The 18,821-nt window shown below is 39.6% G+C and overlaps 1 protein-coding gene across 1 annotated transcript in view; it reads left to right on the top strand.

Annotated features, from left to right (window-relative positions):
- Positions 1–18,821, top strand: part of GABRA3 (gamma-aminobutyric acid type A receptor subunit alpha3) — a 181,026-nt gene that overhangs the window by 56,741 nt on the left and 105,464 nt on the right. Inside the window, exon 3 of the mRNA XM_075538542.1 lies at positions 16,954–17,021. Coding sequence (XP_075394657.1) covers positions 16,954–17,021 — 68 coding nt within the window. The remainder of the gene's footprint in view (positions 1–16,953; positions 17,022–18,821) is intronic.

The raw sequence follows: 18,821 nt of genomic DNA, 5'->3' as shown, positions 1-18,821 counted from the left end.
ATGGCCTGGCACCATCTTCTCTCTTCACTGCACTTGCTGTAGCATGCTTATCTTCAGTGATCTCTTGGTGAAGTTGAGTATCAAAGAGGGTCACATTGCACGAACTGGGATTAGCACTAGAATTACGTGGGAGACCAGAATCCATCCATCTCCTTGTGCATTGGTTATGAATGACTCTGGTTTCCTTTGACAATCATCTTATGACACAAACAGCAAACAAAACCAGAACCAACAGGAACAATAAAACCAAAAACAAATGAGCAAAGCATAAAAATAAATAAGGAAAAGAAACAAAAGAGAAAGGTGATTGCATTGATAACATCAATAAATTATCCAATGACATGTACTTTAAAGTATTGTTGCTATGAGGCATGTATGCAGGTTTAGCCCAATCGCGAATTACACTTTCTTCATCTCTGGCTTGTAAATTTTAATCATATGCTTATGTAGATTATGGAGCCCTGGTGGCATAGTGGGTTCCGAGTTGGTCAGTAAACACAGGCTGAGTAGTTTGAAACCACCAGCTGCTCTACCGGAAAATGACGAGGCTTTTAATACCTACAAAGAGTCACAGTCTCAAAAATCCATAGGGGCAGTTGTGCCCTGCCCTACAGGGTTAATATGAGTTGGGATATTATTCTCTCATGCTGCTGCATTTTAGGATAAATCGTGAAATGTTCTCTTTGACAATAAGTATAACAGCCTTCCCCTTCAACGCGTAATTACAGACTTAGTAGGTCACGTGATTTTCCAGTGCATGTTTGACAACTTCCAATTTTCTTAGATTCATACTTTGTATGAATTTGGCTTTCAGAATTCCATATTTAACAGCTTTATTGAGATATAATTCACACACATACTTCTTTTACATTTATATTCCCTTTATGTTATTATTGTCAAAAATAATATTTTAATTGTACGCTCATCAACAAATTTGTAATTATTACATTATACATTTGTTATTTAAATAAAATGGAAAAAATAGTTGCACTAGTACTGAGTGTTATATTTACCTATATAGGGGAGCTTTGAGTCTGAAATGATTTGATGGCAATGAATCATCGAACATGAGTCATGTTTACCCTTGAAACATTTTATTATGTTTTAGCATTGGTCTATTGCCTTTTTAGCCGTATCCTTATGAGTTATGTTGGTATCTTTTTGTAATATGTTATGTTAGTTGCCATAGAGATTACAATATTCCCACCTAACTTTTGGCAGTGCTGTTAGAGTTAATATTGCTTCTGTTCCAGCAGATACAGTAGTCTTGCAAGCAAACAGGATTGTTTACTATCCAGATGACCTTTATGTTGCAATTGTCTTATGCAGTATATCAAGCTTCATTAAATAATACACAAGAAAATGTTAAATAAATAGGAAATAACTGAGCAAGTTAGCTGGTGACATAGTCTCTGCATGTTATTATTTTAATCTGAGATTGTTCCTATTTTTATGTTAGTTCTGAAGCATATTTTTTCTGGATATAAATTTCTGGGGATGATAGCTGTTTTCTTCAAGCATGTCATAGATGCTGTTTTACTGCTTTATGGTCTCCATAATGTATTATGAGAAATCTGCATTCAAATCATTGTTCTCCCTTACAGAATATGTCATTTTCCAATAATTTTCACAAGTTCTCTTTTCTTTGATAGTTACCAGCTTGGTTAGGTGTCTAGGCATATTTTCTTTCTTCCCACCCATCCCTCTGCTTCCCACCTGCTAAGCTGCTCGATTCTTTAAATTTCTCTCTTTTATCAAAATATTGTTTGTTCATAACATATTTTTCCCGGAACTCCGAAGTCATGCATGTTAGACCTTATCATATTCTGTGACAGGGCCCTGACACTATTGTTTTTTTTCCTCAGTTACTTTTCTTAATGCCCTTTGTACTGGATCACATCTCTCTTCATATTCACTGACTCTTTCTTCAGACTTATCAAAATCTGTTGAGACCATCCAGTGAATATTTTATTTTGATAATGGAAATTTTCAATTCTAAAAGTGCACATGGGATAGTTTTATATTTTTAATGTTTCTCATGATAAAAAAACCCATTATCCTTCCATTCGCTTCAGGTGTATTAGTATATGCCTCATAAAGCATAGCTATAATAGCTGTCTTAAAATCTTTTGGATACTTCCAACATCTACATCAGCTTGTAGTTGTCATCTGTTGGTTGTTTTTTTCCCTTGAAAATGGATCACATTTTTCAGTTTTATGCTAAGTCAAGTACTGTTAAATTGTATCCTGGACATTGTGAGTATTATGTAGAGTTTGTTACCAGTGATAATGATCTGGAAAATGTTTTGGGTCTGAGTGTTTTTAACAGATAAACAACTATTAGGTTCAGTTCACAAGTCTGCTTTGTCTGTTTCCATTGCCAAAGCCTTTGCTATGCTACACTGACTTTGTTCCCATATGTACTATTTAGGAGCTAGTACAAATTTGGGATCATAGTCTACATCTTAGTTTATAGTTTAGTTCTAGAAACCTTTGATATGCTGTGTTGTGGATGTCCCATGCATATACAGATCAGGAACGAGCCCATGGTTTGTGGGATTTCACATGAAGAAAATCCATGTTTTACTTTGGGACTCTCCCAAACTTTTCAACCTGCAGGGGACCTTTTCCCTGTTCCTCTGGCAGGAAGAACGGGATCTGCAGCAGAGTTTTATCAGCCCGTGACATGCGTTCACCACGCAGCTTTGTGACACAAAAGGGAAAACAGCCAACAGAAAGCTCATTGCCCTGTGGCTTGCTTGCCCAAGTTTTGACTCGCCTCCATACTCCGCCCGCTCTTGCTTACCACTTTGCGGTCTTCAAGGAGTTGCTTTGTGTAATGATGAGTGGGAGAAAAAAGATACAGTACTTTCACGTCACCGTGGCAAAAGTGAATTTAATTTTACTTTTAGAATCTTGCATTCTTCTTTCTTGGTAGTGGTTTCATTGCTCCTTCTACCCTGATTCCATTCCAGAATGGTCTTGTAATATCATTGCAAAGTTGATTTTCCCTTGAAATAAGATGTATTTATTTTTAAAAAAACATCTTTTTATGGTGAATTGGGTTAAAGTTTAGGAAGCATATAATTAGGTTTCCATTCAACAATTCATATGCATTTTGCATCATTTCATTCATGACAGTTCTTTCATTTTGAAAAAAATAGTTCTATGGGCACATACTTCAAATCTCACACACTTTAATCGTTCAGATGAAGAAGAGTTATGCAATCTTCACCACAAGCAATTTCAGAACATTCTTCTTGCACACAATGCTGGTAGCTCCCTGCTTCCCCTTCTCTTCCCCTGCCGTGTCCCTATGTAATCATTAGCTACTCTCTCTGTAGATTGGCCTATTCTGGATTTCATATGCAGAAAATAATACAAAATACAAACAGGATGTAGGCAAAAACTCACAACAATCACTAGACAAAACAGAAAAATTTCAATTGGAATGAAAGCATAACATATTAAAAATGGAAACAACTTTAAAGTGGGTCAAAAGGGAGACCAAATGATAAGGTCTTTCTATTTTCCTGTAACTACATCTTCCATCATTGTCTTTACAATGCTCTGTTTGATAGCAAGGCTGCTCGACATGGCTGGACTAAGTTCAGAGGGGAAGGATCAGAAGCTTAGTCTTTGCAAATGAATGTTCGGTTTCCACTGTCCATAGCATTCTCCAAACCAAATGTTCACAATTTAAGCTCTGATATAATTCCCTCCTTTTTTATTATTTGCAAAACTTGGACCACACAGGCTGGTGTACTTCTTTCCTGTGGATTTAATTGATGTCTCAGTTAGATGATTGCTCTTTTGAATACAAGACCCCAGGCATTATTCGTTCTGATAGTTGGGCACTGTCTGCTTTCTTCACCACTCTTTGCTACCGCATCCATCTCTATGTTCCTGGATGCTTTTTTTACCTAGAATATATCTAGCCCTTGATGACCCAAGCCATGTGCTATAAACTCCTAGAACTTTAAACTATGTCCTTTCGAGGCACATAACATCCTTCATAGACCACACCAGAAGGATTCAATGTAGAAATCCCACTAAGCAAGCTGGTTTTACCTCAAACTCACCTGTAGCAGATTTAAGGAACCAGTATACTCCCTTGAACTTATGGCTGAAACACCCTGCTGTCAGAAAGCTATGGACTTGCATGCCATTGGACTTTGGTTAATATCTCTTTCTTTGAAGGTGCCCAATGAAAGCACTGGTCAAAAGCAAGGCACCAGGAATTGATGGAATAGAATGTTTCAGAAAGCTGATATTTGGAAGACAGCTACTTGGCCAACTGACTGGAAAAGGTCCATATTTGTGGCCATTCCAAAGAAAGGTGACCCAATGGAATGCTCAAATTAGAGAATGATATCTCATACATGTAAAAGATTACTTAAGATGATCCAGCAATGGTTGCAGAAATACATTGACAGGAACTCAGAAGAAGACATGAAACAAGGGATAAGAGTACTGATATGAGAATACAAGAAAATGTTTACTTCTGTTTCATTGACAATGTAAAGGCTTCCAACTGTGTGGACCATAATAAACTGTGGAAAACCTTGAGAAGAATAGGAAATCCAGAACATGTCACTGTGCTCATGAGGAACTCTTCCATGGATCAAGAGGCTGCTGGAAGAACAGATCAAAGGAATAGAGAAAGGTGTGTGTGTCAGGGTTATATCTTCTGGCCATATTTTTTCAATCTTATACTGAGTCATCAGAGAAGCTGCATTATATGAAGAAGAATGTGGCATTAGGATTGGAGGAAGGCTTATTAACAACCTGCAATATGAAAATGACATAACCTTGCATGCTGCACATTCAAAAGGACTTGAAGTACTTGCTGATGGAGACCAAGGATGGTAGCCTTCAGCATAGATTGCAACTCAATGTAAGAAAGATCCAAATCCTCACCACTGGACCAATAGCATCATGATAAATGTAGAAAAGGTTGAAGGTGGCAAGGATGTCGTCTTGCTTTGATCTGCAATCAATGTTCCTGGAAGCAGCAGTCAAGAGATCAAAAGGCTAGTTGCATTAGGTAATTCTGATGCACAAAACATCTGTAGAGTATTGGATAGCTAGGATGTTACTCTGAGGATTAAGGTGTGTCTTACCCAAGCTGTGGCATTCTCCATTGCATCACATGCATGGGAATGTTGGACATTGGTTAAGGAAGACCATTGAAGAACTAATGCAATTGAATTGTGGTGCTGGAGAAGAATACTCAAAGTACCATGGACTTCGAAAATGACAAAACCATCTGTATTGGAAGAAATAAGGCCAGAGGTCTGGCAAGGATGGCAAGACTTCATCTTACTTGCTTTGACCATACAATCAGGAGAGACCAGTCCCTGGAGAAAAACATCATGTTTGGTAATGTGGAGGGACAGTTACAAAGAGGAAGGGTCCCAAAGAGATGTAGTACCACAGTGGTATCAGTGGGCTCAGGCAGTGTTTCATCTGTCGCACATAGGGTTACGAGGTGTTGAAAGGGGCTCCATGGCACTTGAGAACAACAAAAGGGATGGTGCCCCAGACAACCATATATTTTATATCTTAATGCCCTCCTTGCTTTCTTGTGACTTGTATTAATCCAGTGGACATGTTTCTGCCTATGTGAATGGGTGTGATGGACAGTTTTGTCCCCATTGTTTGAGGAAATAGCATCCATTCTCTTAAGAATGTAATCTGGAGAGCAAATGCTTTGAGAATGATTGGGGCGGGGAATGTATGGATGTGCTTTATACAATTGATGTATGTATATGTATGGATGGTGATAAGAGTTGTATGAGCCCCTAATAAAATGTAAAAAAAGAAAAGGGAAAAAAAAGAAAGAAAAAATGATTAGTGCAAAGAATGTACAGATGTGCTTTATACAATTGACGTATGTACATGTATGGACTGTGGCAAGAGTTGTATGAGCCCCTAATAAAACGTTTAAAACAAAACAAAACAAAAAGAATGTAATCTGTGCAAGTCAACCGTCCATGTATTCGCAGGCTGAAGCCAGCCGATACTTGTGTCATTTCCTTTTCTGAATCATGTTTTAAATTCTATACCATTGGCTAAATTGCTGAGGGCATGAGTAAAATTACCTTATGCCCCTTGGTGATGATTCTTAATGTTCTCGCTCCAAAAATTATAATGATATCTCTACATTGAACCATGGAAGTATCTAAACCATAGTTAAATATTTCTTGACTACGTGCCATAGACTCTGATCCATTCTGAAGCCCCAGGCTATGCCTTTGTATCTCCTGCCACTCCCCCTGCTACTGAGCTGCAGCCTAGAACAGGGCCATACAAACAGGCAGTAGTTCAGATTCACTCTTTCCAGTGTTCTTCTTCTTTTTTTTTGCCCTAATCATTTTCTTTTATTTTTCCCCTCTTTTCTTTTTTTGCATTTTATTAGGGGCTCATACAACTCTCATCACAACCCATACATATACATACATCAATTGTATAAAGCACATCCACACATTCCCTGCCCCAATCATTCTCAAAGCATTTGCTCTCCACTTAAGCCCTTTGCATCAGGTCCTCTTTTTCCCCCTCTCTCCCCGCTCCCCCCTCCCTCATGAGCCCTTGGTAATTTATACCTCGTTATTTTGTCATATCTTGCCCTATCCGGAGTCTCCCTTCCCCCCGTTCTCTGCCGTCCATCTCCCAGGGAGGAGGTCACATGTGGATCCTTGTAATCAGTTCCCCCTTTCCAACCCACTCACCCTCCACTCTCCCAGCATCGCCCCTCACACCCTTGGTCCTGAAGGTTTCATCCACCCTGGATTCCCTGTGCCTCCAGCCTCCAGTCTTCTTTTAAAGAGTTTGAAAGTCCCACAGCTGGCCCACAAGCATTCAGTCTACATTCGGGCTTCTGTTTTGTGCAGTATGTTTTCAGTCTTTTCTTATTCGACTTCTAGTTTTCAGATCCAAGATTTTGGCTTCAACATTGCTTACTCCTTGACTTGGTTTCCATTTCCTATCATGTCTACGTCTACCTTTTATTTGCCACGGTGATATCTTTTCATGTTTTATAATTTACCTATCATCATTGTGCATTTGAAGCACAGTCATTATATTGAATTGCAAAGTGACCTTCGCTATTTTATCTGCTTTTCACAGCCTCTCCTAGTCTACTATGGTGTTGGAAAGCATACAATTTTCACTGTTGTAGGACACACAAAACCAACACCTACTGCTGATTTTTAAAAACTGAAAATAGTTAAATTGACAGCGCCAGAACTAACCCAAGTCTCCAGATTTCTGTCCCAGTGGTATAAGCTAATACTCAGTCACCTCTACAACATACATATATTTCATTTGTTTTACATGCTTTCTTGCTTTCTATAGATTACCTGCTTGTTTTATCTTCAAGAAGTGCCTGGGAAGTGTAGAATATACTGGTGTAGTCAGCTTCCCATGTTTCTCTTGGTCATTATTTGGGCAGTGCTTCCACCTCCCTCTTTTCAATTTATTGTAATGTTGTCCTACTTTTACATCTATTACTGACATTGCTTTCTGTGTGGGTGACTAGTTACACATGCGTGCCCCTTTTCTCTGTTGGTATGAATTCAAATATTACTTTTGGTTCCAAGTGAACATTACCTTCCAAAGGTAAAGATGTCTGACATCAAACTATTCCAGGAAAGAGCTTCCAAAGAGCCATGCTAATGCCACTGGGAACAGTAAGCTCACGTATCTTAGCTGAGAAAAGTCACAAATATCATTTGAGTTATTTCCTTTCCTTGGACGAAAGCCTAGTTATTATCTTTTTTCCTACCTCTGCCTTTACTCCATTAGTGCTTATTTCTTATTTTTGTCATTGGGCCTCACCCTAATTTGGTGCTTTTGATATACTCTGGACATGTAAACCACGAAACCAAGGATTCATAAAATACTTTTTTTTTGGAAAAAGATCTTAGAAATCTTTGAACTGAAACCTTTCAAATTCTAGATCAGAAAATTGAGACTCAGAGAGGTAACATGTTTTATTAAAGGTCATAGAGCTTGTCAGAACTGCTAAAGTTTGTTCCCAGGTCTTAGGAAATAAGACTTAATGCTTTGCCGACTACCTTCTGGATAAGCACTGGGTTAGGTAATAAATAACACGAGGGGGCTTCAAAAATTAGTAGACAATTGGAATGAAAGATAATGGAAAATTTCCACAAACTTTTTGAAGCTCTGCTGTAGGTATAGGGTAAGGACAAAAGGAACAAAATTGAAAGAGAGAAACATCTAAAATGAATAGAAGACAAATGGAACTATTGGAGTTGATTCTTCTCTTTTGACAAATGGAACTATTGGAGTTGATTCTTCTCTTTTTGTCCAGTGAATGGAGTGGTGTTATGCATATGGATTCTATTTCCTACCAGCTACATGTGGCTTGGGTTAGAAATGTTATTTGGGGGTTTTATTATAGCTGAAAGACCCGAGAGTTTGGGTGTATGAACGTCATTCATGAAGGGCGATGGCAACAAGGGTGTTAATGAGAATCCACAGCAGTTTTCGGAGCAGCTGCTGATTATAGTCTCTTGTCAACCTTATGCTGGTTTTGCTGGTGCTGCAGTTTAGACAGTTTTTGTGTATACTCCCCCACTTAATAATCTCAACAGGTAGGGATTTCTGTAGACCCCAGATGCCAGATACTAGATGGACTAGCATAAAGAGTCTCGCTGCTAGATAGCTAGACTACAAAATGTCAAAAGTTTGAGCTTTCATTAACTTAGTATTTCACAGTCTAAACTAGCATTCAACACCCCTCATCAGCTTACCTCTCCCTTGCTTCTTGATTTTCCTTCTCCCTCGTGTTGGTCTGAAATGTAAACCTAAATTACAATAAAAACAGACAGCTAAAAAGAAATGTATAGACATAGATGGAGGCTATGTCATGAAGCAATAGCTTCACATTTTGATATTTTTGTTTAATGAAAGCTTCTATGATTAAAAAAGTGTTATGGACTTTGGCCAAACAGCCTGAAAAACTCATATGAGTCCAATCACAGGGCCTTAGATAGGAGCTCAGGACCAATGACTCCGTTTCTGGTGATGTTTGCCTCCCTAATCTACTTGCTGTGATTCATGCTACTTGGTGGGAGGCGTCAGTCCATCTCGAAGAGTGACCACAGACAAAATGGAAAGTCATTAATGTGAGAACATTCTAACTCTCAAATCTGGGAGAGCTTGTCCATAAGTAAGTCATTGCAGGCTTCTCCCTAAACCAATATAGGTGGCAGACCCGGAGAATCACATGGGAACTAATTTCTGCAGCCTAGTACCTCTTTCAAGAAGAAAAATGTGCACAACAATGAACACATACTCTCCAAATTTCCAATTGACCTGGAAGCAAGGAGACAGAAAAGTCAATGCTTTGTTTTCTTGGCCAAAGTCCTAATCCTTAAAGCCTCACTATTTTTAGCAATATTGTCCCTGGGAGGGACTGAAGAGTCTATCATGGCCCATAATGAGATAAAGGCCTTTAATATATATATATATATATATATATATATATATATATATATATATATATATATATATATATATATAATCACTCATCATGTGCTCTGTGTCAAACATAATTGTGACACACTTTCACTACAAAAAAAAGCCATCTAGCTCAGAAGCAAATAAGCCCACATGGAAGAAGCACACCGGCCAGTGCGATCACGAGGTGCCCAAGGGACCAGGTATAAGGCATCATGCAAAAAAAAAAGATATAAGTGTGTGTATGTATGTGTATATATGTGTATATGTATATATGTATGTGTATATATGTATATATATATCATATTAAATGAAGGGGGAAGTGCAGAGTGGAGACCCAAGGCCCAAGTGTCGGCCAATGGAGATCCCCTCATAGAGGGGTTTAGGAGAGGAGATGGGTTAATTAGGGTGTGAGGTAGTATCGATGAAGAACACAGCTTTCCCCAAGATCCTGGATGCTTCCTCCCCCCCAACTACCATGATCCGAATTCTACCTTGCAGGGCTGGATGGGACAGAGGCTGTACACTGGTGCATGTGGGGGTTGGAGGTACAGGGAATCCAGGGTGGATGATACCTTCGGGACCAGGGGTGTGAGGGGCGATGCTGGGAGAGTGGAGGGTGAGTGGGTTGGAAAGGGGGAACTGATTACAGGGATCCACATGTGACCTCTTCCCTGGGAGAGGGACAGCAGAGAGGGGGGGAAGGGAGACTCCGGATAGGGCAAGATATGACAAAATAACGAGGTATAAATTACCAAGGGCATATGAGGGAGGGGGGAATGGGGAGGGAGGGGGGTGGAAAAAAGAGGACCTAATGCAAGGGGCTTAAGTGGAGAGCAAATGCCTTGGGAGTGATTGGGGCGGGGAATGTGTGGATGTGCTTTGTACAATTGATGTATGTATATGTGTGGATTGTGGTAGGAGTTGTTTGAGTCCCTAATAAAATGTAAAAGAAGAAAAGAGAAAAAAATGATTAGGGCAAAGACTGTACAGATGTGCTTTATACAATTGATGTATGTATATGTATGAACTGTGAAAAGAATTGTATCAGCCCCAATAAATTGTTAAAATAAAAAAAAAATATTTCAGAAGGTCAATAACAAGCCAGACCTGAATCACAGGAAAGTAGTTGGGAACTGTAGGGTGCTCAAAACCATGTTAAAAGAAGAAAGACCCAATCGAAGGGAGTTGGAATATTTAATCTGGAAAGGAATAAGAAGAGCAGACGTAGGGTCACTATAACTGCTTTCTTCAGATCTCTGACGGGCTTGAAATTTCCAAAGGAACAAGAAGGAGATTTTGTTGTGTAGTTTCAAAGGACAATGCTAAGTCCAATGTGGAAGTGGATGTACTAGAGTGAGGTCACTAGAGTTGAGGAAACTCCAGATTAGACTTGAAGAACCTATAGAGACTGGCAGAAGCTCAGTGGAGAAAATTTCAGGTTTCTTGGAGATGGATCTGAAGTTAAATTAGAAAATAGTTTTGAGCAATATGCTTCATATAAGTATAGCGAATACGTATTGATTAGCTCATATTATTATTTTAAACCAAAAGTAAGCAGAAATGTGGTAGGGTCTGGTCAATAAATATACCATCACTTAGAAGCACCACCGATGGTCAAGTGTGTGTGTACTCATGTATGTGTGCAGGTGATGAACGTTTGTATCGAGCACTCCAGAATCATTCAAGTGCTTCCAAAAGTGTACTAATGGGTAAAGTAGAGCATAGTTGCAACAGGAAAGGATATTTTGATTCATTTTTTGTTTCTGAAGGTAACCAACTTTGGTTTTAAGTCCCATTAATTACTGCTTCAGATTTTTCTCAATTGAGAAGGCTGTGAAAAGAGGCTAGATTCTGAATTGTAACCCTTAAGAGTTTCAATATAATTCACTGATGTTTTCATTTTGTTAATGAAATAGCAAGCTCCTTATTACTCCTTCACGCACAGGAGAAGAAATTATGAACTGATACTCTCTTCTGTGTCTGGGACCCAGGGCTTTAGATTGCTGTGTAAAGGCCATCTGGCCTTATGTGCGACTCTCTTGGTCTAGCTGTAGAACAACACTTAATGTTTTTGGACACTGCATTTGTTCTAAGCACTGGTCTACATTCCATCTACTTAAATCTTCAGAGCAGTTTTAAGGTAGGTGCCATCATTATGCCAATTTTCCAGAGGAAGAAACAGGCAAAGAGGAGTTCAGAGATATAAGGCACACAAATGACTAAGTGGCCGAACCTAAATTCCAACCCAGTTAGTCATGCTTTTAACCACTGTACCATAATTCTACAGGGTGTTTCTGTATATACTGTCAGGTACCCTGCTCTAAGGCAGCTATAATTTCTTGCCAGAAAATAGGTCTACCCATTGGGGTTTGTGGTTCTTGTATGGACCACTGAGACTTTAAAATATACCTCTGCTTGCCTTGCCTTGGAGTAAGGCCAGAGACCTAAGAATAGAATCATAAATTCAGCACCCGCACCCCACCCCCATTACCTTGTGCTGCCAGGATAAAAATCACAAGCTCTATTTCCACACCCCACTGCATGAGAGATTCCTGGCTCCACTGATTAAAAAAGAGCATTCATTTGACCCCCCCCCCCATCTCAGCATCCTCCCTTGCTCCTTCGTGCTCACACACTCTTGCTTGTTTGCCTCTCCGTCTATTTAGCCTTCCTCATCACTCCCTTTCTTTGACTTTATCCCTGATTCTCTTTCTGTCCATCCTCTTTCCTCTCTTGCATCCTCCTCTAATTACCTTTCTCTTCCTTTCTGGTTTCCTGTTCTTGCCTTGACCTCCTCGCATCATTAGCTTTTTCTACTTTTCTTATCTCCCAAACTCCTTCCAAGGGAAGACGAGTTTTGGTGTCCAGGGTGCCAGAGAAACAACTGGATCAATTTGCCCAATTCTTTGCCTATTCCAAAACCAGAGGCAATTTGGATGCTGTGTTGAACCCTAAAGTATTGGAAAACCTCTTTCCACATTATTTCCCCACTTAGCAAGCATGAAAGTCTTTGAAATGAAAGGGAAGGGGAAGTGGTTCTAGATTTCCATGTATCTATACCGTCCTGGGTCCTACACCTTTGGCAAGCAGCTGAGGAAGCTTGACTGTGTCATCATTGAACACCTTTGCTCATATCCTTTTTGTCTGGCCCAGGCAGAGTTTCTAGTTAGAACAGAGAGAATATTCAGAGTCTGCCTTGTCACAAATCCTCATTGTGCAGGAGGCCAAAGACCAGCCTAAAGGAGAATGGTCCTGTGATACCCAACAAGTCAGGGGCTGAGACCTAGATCTAAGCCTTCGGATTTCAGTTTAATATTCTTTCTTCTAGACACTTCCTTTAGTATCCTTTTCTCGCGGCACCACTCATCCTATTGCCCTTTGACTTTCCCACCAATGGGATCCGGACCCGGGCTAGCCTGGGGAACCAGAGGAGGAGGGACAGTTGAGGGGATACGTTCCCTAGTAGTTTCACAGTTGGATTGCCAACCTAAGATATCTACTCATTGTCTCTCCAGGCCCATCATACCTATCAATTTGTAGGCCTTCCCCGCTACCACTCTTGCCTCTTGTGTCTGGAGAATGTGTCACTTGTTGGAAGGCTGCAGATTTACCATACTATGTCACTGGTTTCGAACGCTGTTCTGTTTTTAACCTTGGTCCTCACTAGAAGGTTGGATCCAAATGTAATTGTAATCTGTTCCATTAATTATTTTATTTTGCTTTAAGGGTCTCAGGGCTAGGGGAACTTGAGATCATTATGTCGCACAGTAGGCATATCAAGTTTTTCTTCTCATGCTAAAGATCCTAGAAGTGTGCCCTGAAAGGCAGTCTTTGGGAAGCATGGTTTGTGTTCTGAAGTGTGGTCTTTTCTCCTCGCTGCACAGAAATAGCACTGAGGGAGGCCTGCGCTTAAGATGAGAGCACGACTATTTAAAACACTGCTCTGGTTTCAGAGACATGTTATTTACTGATTAAGCTTAGGAGTAAATTGGGTGTTTTGGTGAATTGATTATAGTGTTTATTATTATTAAATGATACTCATGGTCTTTTCTGAAAATGGAATGTTTGTGGATGAGAGTAGGGACCTTGAGTATATTGAGCGCATCAGTGCCTGAGTAAGGACACAGTATATTAAGCCTAAGTGATATTTCTGTGAAATGGGAAATTAAAAAGATCAAAAGTACCTCTGAGCCAAAAATCATAGTTCGGTGAGTATAGGGAATATGCTTCATATGTGGTAGATATGTTCCCAACTTCTTCATGAAAGAAAATAATTGGTGACATAGTGACATTGACTGAAGTAATTAGCTCCATTAAATACACACATTAAATTTTGTATGTTTATTGGTGTTATCTGTGCTACTAGTGTGATCTATTGGGATCTAGGCATGGGGGACTACAGTAGTGCTTATTTGAATTTAATTTAATGATATGGGGTTTGGTAGGCTGGACTAAGTTTTTAAAAATATGGTTTTACTGAAATGGTTCAAATATCACACCCTTCCATATTTCAGTCATTGTTAGTCTGGGTAGACTAGAGAAACAAATTCATAGACACGCATATGTGTATAAGACTGAGCTTTATATAAAAGAGCAGTTGAATATTGAGAAAACATCCCAGCCCTTAAGTCCATAAGTCTGATATTAGGCCATATGTCTGATATCAGTCTATAACTTCCTCTATGGACTCATGAAACATATGCAATGATACCGAATGCAGGAAGATCACAGGTCAGTGGATTTAAGGTCTTGTGGATCCAGTAGCAATGTAAGCATATCAGCACTGGCAGGGGTCTCTATGTGGCCTCTCCAGCCATGTGTCTCGTCAGCTGCAATGTCTCCCAGGGAGTCAGCCTTGTCAGTAGAGAGTGTCCAAGGGAGTGAGCCAGTGTCCCGCTTCCAGCGAGCTATTTATCTCCTTAGTACTTCCAAATGAGGTCATCAAACTGCAACCTGATTGACAGGCTAAACTCCACCCCTTCACTCTTAATCCTCTCAAATTGGCAACAAATTATGTAACTACCACAGTCATATTAAAAAGGGTAGTACAGTCATCTCTACAATCAGTTCCAGAACATTTTCATCCCTCTTGTAATTGCTATTAGTTCCCCATTTCCCTCCAACCCTCCTGTGTCCCCAGTGAGCCCTTAATCCTGTTACTCTCTATATACATTCACCCATCCTGGTCTTCATAGTACTGAAAAACATTACCGCCCCCTCCCCCCAAAAGACCAAAAATAATAACAAAATAAACCAGAGAGGGGGATGGAATGCCATCAAGAAAAAAGTAGGGAAAATGAAAGGGAAATCAAATGCTCAGGTCTAATATTTTAGCCTGTTTACATCTGCCATGTTTGCATTTATGATATTCTCTGTCTGATAACAAGACTATACACATCCCTCAACTATGTCACATCCCTTAACTATGGATAAAGGGGTTGTATCTGAGGCTTAATATATGTAGGGACCCTGATAATGGATTTGGCGTTCCCAATGTCATCTATTGCCTTATGCAAATTGGGTGATAACAGTTAAAGCACTTATACAGAATTGGATTTTATTATTTATCATTCTTGGATCACACAGGCTGATGTGCTTCTTCCATGTGGAATTAGTTGATATCTCATTTAGGTGGCTGCTTATTTGAGGACGCTGATCTAAGATCCCAGGTGCTATTATTTCTGATAGTCGGGCACCATCTGGCATCTTCACCACACTTTGCTGTGGCACCCATGTCTTCATTGATCTCTTCATGAGGGTGAGCATTGAGCAGGGCCATGCCTTTCGAACCAACCTAGCTTGGGGATAGAAGTAAGTTTCAGGCCAAAATCCATTCATGTGTCTATGGTTCTATTCACTGTAGAGGCCTCGCTACCATTCTATGTTGGAGACCATTATAAATTATCCCCATGGGGTATAAGGCGATTCTCATAACAGTGTTATTAATTTATCCTATGATAGCGTGTTTACCTCACTATTGCAAAATGGAGATGATAAAAGTATAGCTGAATGGAATTCCATGAATTTTTGGGTACAGATAAACTCTTAAGTGCTTGAGAACTATTTTCAGCATGGGAGTTGATGAAAGGGAACATTTTCCCTTAGCATTCATTCATCAGGGCAGAATCATGTCGAACAGATTAATACAGGTTACAGTATGGCAGCAAGGGCATTAACATAGTAAATATATGGTGGTGCTGGGTCTCTTTTCATTGGATATCTTAAAGTCAAAATCCGAACCAAAGTCCAACGACCGCCACCTTGCACTGGCATGGACTGAGCTTTTTTTAAGGCCAGATTACACTAACCTACTTTTTGCTGTTTCTGGTATACTGGAGAAAGTGGGCTCTTCTGGACTACAGTGTGGTCAACTGGGGTCAGGCAGACGGAGAAGAAGAAAACCCTCAAAGGTGGGAGAGCTTCATTTCTCTGAGAATTATTTCCCACCCTGGGAAATACTCATGTGTGATGGTATTTATCCAACACACCAAAATTCCTGTGAATAACTTTGAGTAAGCAACCCTTTCTTTGTGTTGCGCTGTAAACCATGAGGTTAGCAGTTAGAAACCACCAGTCACTCCGCGGGAGAAGGATGAGGTTTTCTACTGGTCTACAGAGTAATAGTCTCAGAAACCCGCAGGGGCAGATTGGCTTTGTCCTATAGGGTTGCTATGAGTGGGAATCAACTCGACGATAGTGAGTTATGTACTGAGACTGGAGAAGGTCTACCAGAACTGCCATTTGGAAAGACTTGGATTAGATAGGAAGGCTTGTGAGTAAAATGACAGTTACAATAAAGAAAACTAAATGCAGCATATACCAAATTTCAGTCACTTAACCCAATAAAGTGCATTTCTCATTCAATGCAGTCTACTGTGGATAAAGACACCTTTCTGACTCATCTGCCCTAGCTGTTTTCCTCCATACCAATGTGTGTTTACATTATCACCACACCCAGGAGGCTCTTGCACTGGGGATGAATATTTCTTTCAGGAAGGTAACATAGTATTTCTTCCCACAACAAGATCCAACCTCATCACCTCACCTTGCTTTAAGGGCACAGCGGAATGCAATCCTTCTGTATTCCCAGATAGTGGAGCATTTGCAGCCTACCACAGGTCAGAACAGGCACAGCATGGGAGCCCCGCACCTCACTTAGCTTTAGTGTTTTTGAATCGGCTGTAATTTTCAATGATATCTAACAGGATGCTCTTTGTGCTTGAAAGCTGTCTAGGTAAGAGGTTTTGGAAGGGTTTCCCTGTGGTTCTGCCAAGTATCCTTTCCCCAAAGCAGCAAGTTGACTGTCATTCAGAGTATTATCCTGGACTGACTGACTCTCTCTCTCTCTCTCTCTCTCTCTCTCTCTCTCTCTCTCTCTCTCTCTCTCTCTCTCTCTCTCTCTCTCTCTCACCAGGCAACAGACTTTTATGACACTCTGCTTTTCTGCTTTCTTTGGCTCAGATGCTGTGACCGAAGTCAAGACCGACATCTATGTGACCAGTTTTGGACCTGTGTCAGACACTGACATGGTAAGTATAGTTCTTGCAAAGGTCACTCAATTTATTTTCTGTGAAAAGAATGCAGCAAATTAGAGAAAATAAATTGAAAAACTTTTCCTAAAGTAGGGACTTGTATCTATGAATATATGAACACCTGACCCTTACCGCATTGCTGCTAGGTTCCATTAAGTGGTTCTAACTTATGGCGACCCTGTGTACAACACAGTGCCCAGTTTCACGCTCCCAGTCATTGCTACGTCTGAGCCCACTGTTGCAGGCACTATGCGGATTCATCTCATTGAGGGTCTTCCCCGTTTTCCTGATAACATGTCCAAAATATGGCAAATGAATTCTCATGATCCTCGCTTCTAAGGAGAATTTTGGCTACACATTTTCCAAGAAAGATTTATGCATTTTTGTTATATTTGATCATCTATTTATATCATAATTTAAGGCCCAAACGTTTACCCCCGTTTTTTACTTTAATGATTTTTATAGTTGCATGTTCCACATTTAGGTCTTCGATCCATTTTGAATTGGTTTTTGTATATGGTGTGAGGTATGGATATTGTTTCATTTTTTAAAGTCTCTATTTTCCCCATTTAATGGGTTTCAGACCTTTGTTGAAGATTTACCATCCATAAGTGGGTAGATTTATGTCTCAGTTCTCAACAGTCTTCCATTGTTTTCTGTATCTGTTTTCATACCAGTACCAGGCAGTTTTGACTATCATTGCTATGTAGTAGGATTTGATAGTGGGACTTCCTACTTTGTTCTTTTTCAGTAGGGCTTTGCTTATCCAGAGACTTTTCGCTTTTCCTGTAAAGCTAGTAATTGTTTTATTCCATCTCTTTAAAGAAAGTTGATGGAATCTGGTTTGCATTATATGTAGATTATTTTGGGTAGTATTAATATTTTCACAATGGTAGGTATTTCTATTTTGCAAAGAACTTTTATCAGAAATGGGCATGGGTTTTATCAGATGTCTTCTCTGAATTGATTGATGTGATTCAGTGATTCTTTTGTTTGATCTTTGTAGTGGATTACATAGATTGGTTTTGTAAGGTTGAACCATCCTTTCATACGTGGTATGAATCTCCCTTGATCATAATGTATGATTTTGCAGACGGTGTTGAATTCTATTGGCTAGGATTTTGTTGAAGATTTTCGTGTCTAAGTTCAGAATAGTAGTACATAATTTTCTTTGATAGCGCTTTCTTGGCCTCCCTTTGCTATAGGGTTATCTCTGGTGAAGCCATTTGTGCTAGGAGGTATTTTGAGGGTGGGGGCATTTTTTATATTAACCTGTTCAATTTCTTATGTTGCTATGTGTTTACGTTTTCTGCCTCTGTCTGTTTAGGTAGTCACGTATTTATAGAAATTTATGCATGTCTTCTAGGTGTTTAAATTTGTTAGAGTGTAGTTCCTCATAGTATTCTGTTATTTTTTCATTTAATTTTGGTTGATTGTGTTGTGATAGTGCCTATTTAATTTTGTATTTGTCATATTTTCATTTTCTATTTTTTTTTAATTTTAACAATTTATTGGGGCTCATACAATTCTTTTCACAGTTCATGCATATACATACATCAATTGTATAAAGCACATCTGTACAGTCTTTTCCCTAATCATTTTTTTCTCTTTTCTTCTTTTACATTTTATTAGGGACTCATACAACTCTTACCACAATCCATACATATACATACATCAATTGTATAAAGCACATCCATACATTCCCTGCCCCAATCATTCTCAAGGCATTTGCTCTTCACTTAAGCCCCTTGCATCAGGTCCTCTTTCCCCACCCTCCCTCCCCATTCCCACCTCCCT

Source organism: Tenrec ecaudatus, chromosome X, assembly GCF_050624435.1.
Source record: "Tenrec ecaudatus isolate mTenEca1 chromosome X, mTenEca1.hap1, whole genome shotgun sequence".
Lineage (NCBI taxonomy): Eukaryota > Metazoa > Chordata > Mammalia > Afrosoricida > Tenrecidae > Tenrec > Tenrec ecaudatus.
The sequence above is the reverse complement of the archived record's forward strand: the minus strand, read 5'-3'. Positions and strand labels throughout refer to the sequence as shown.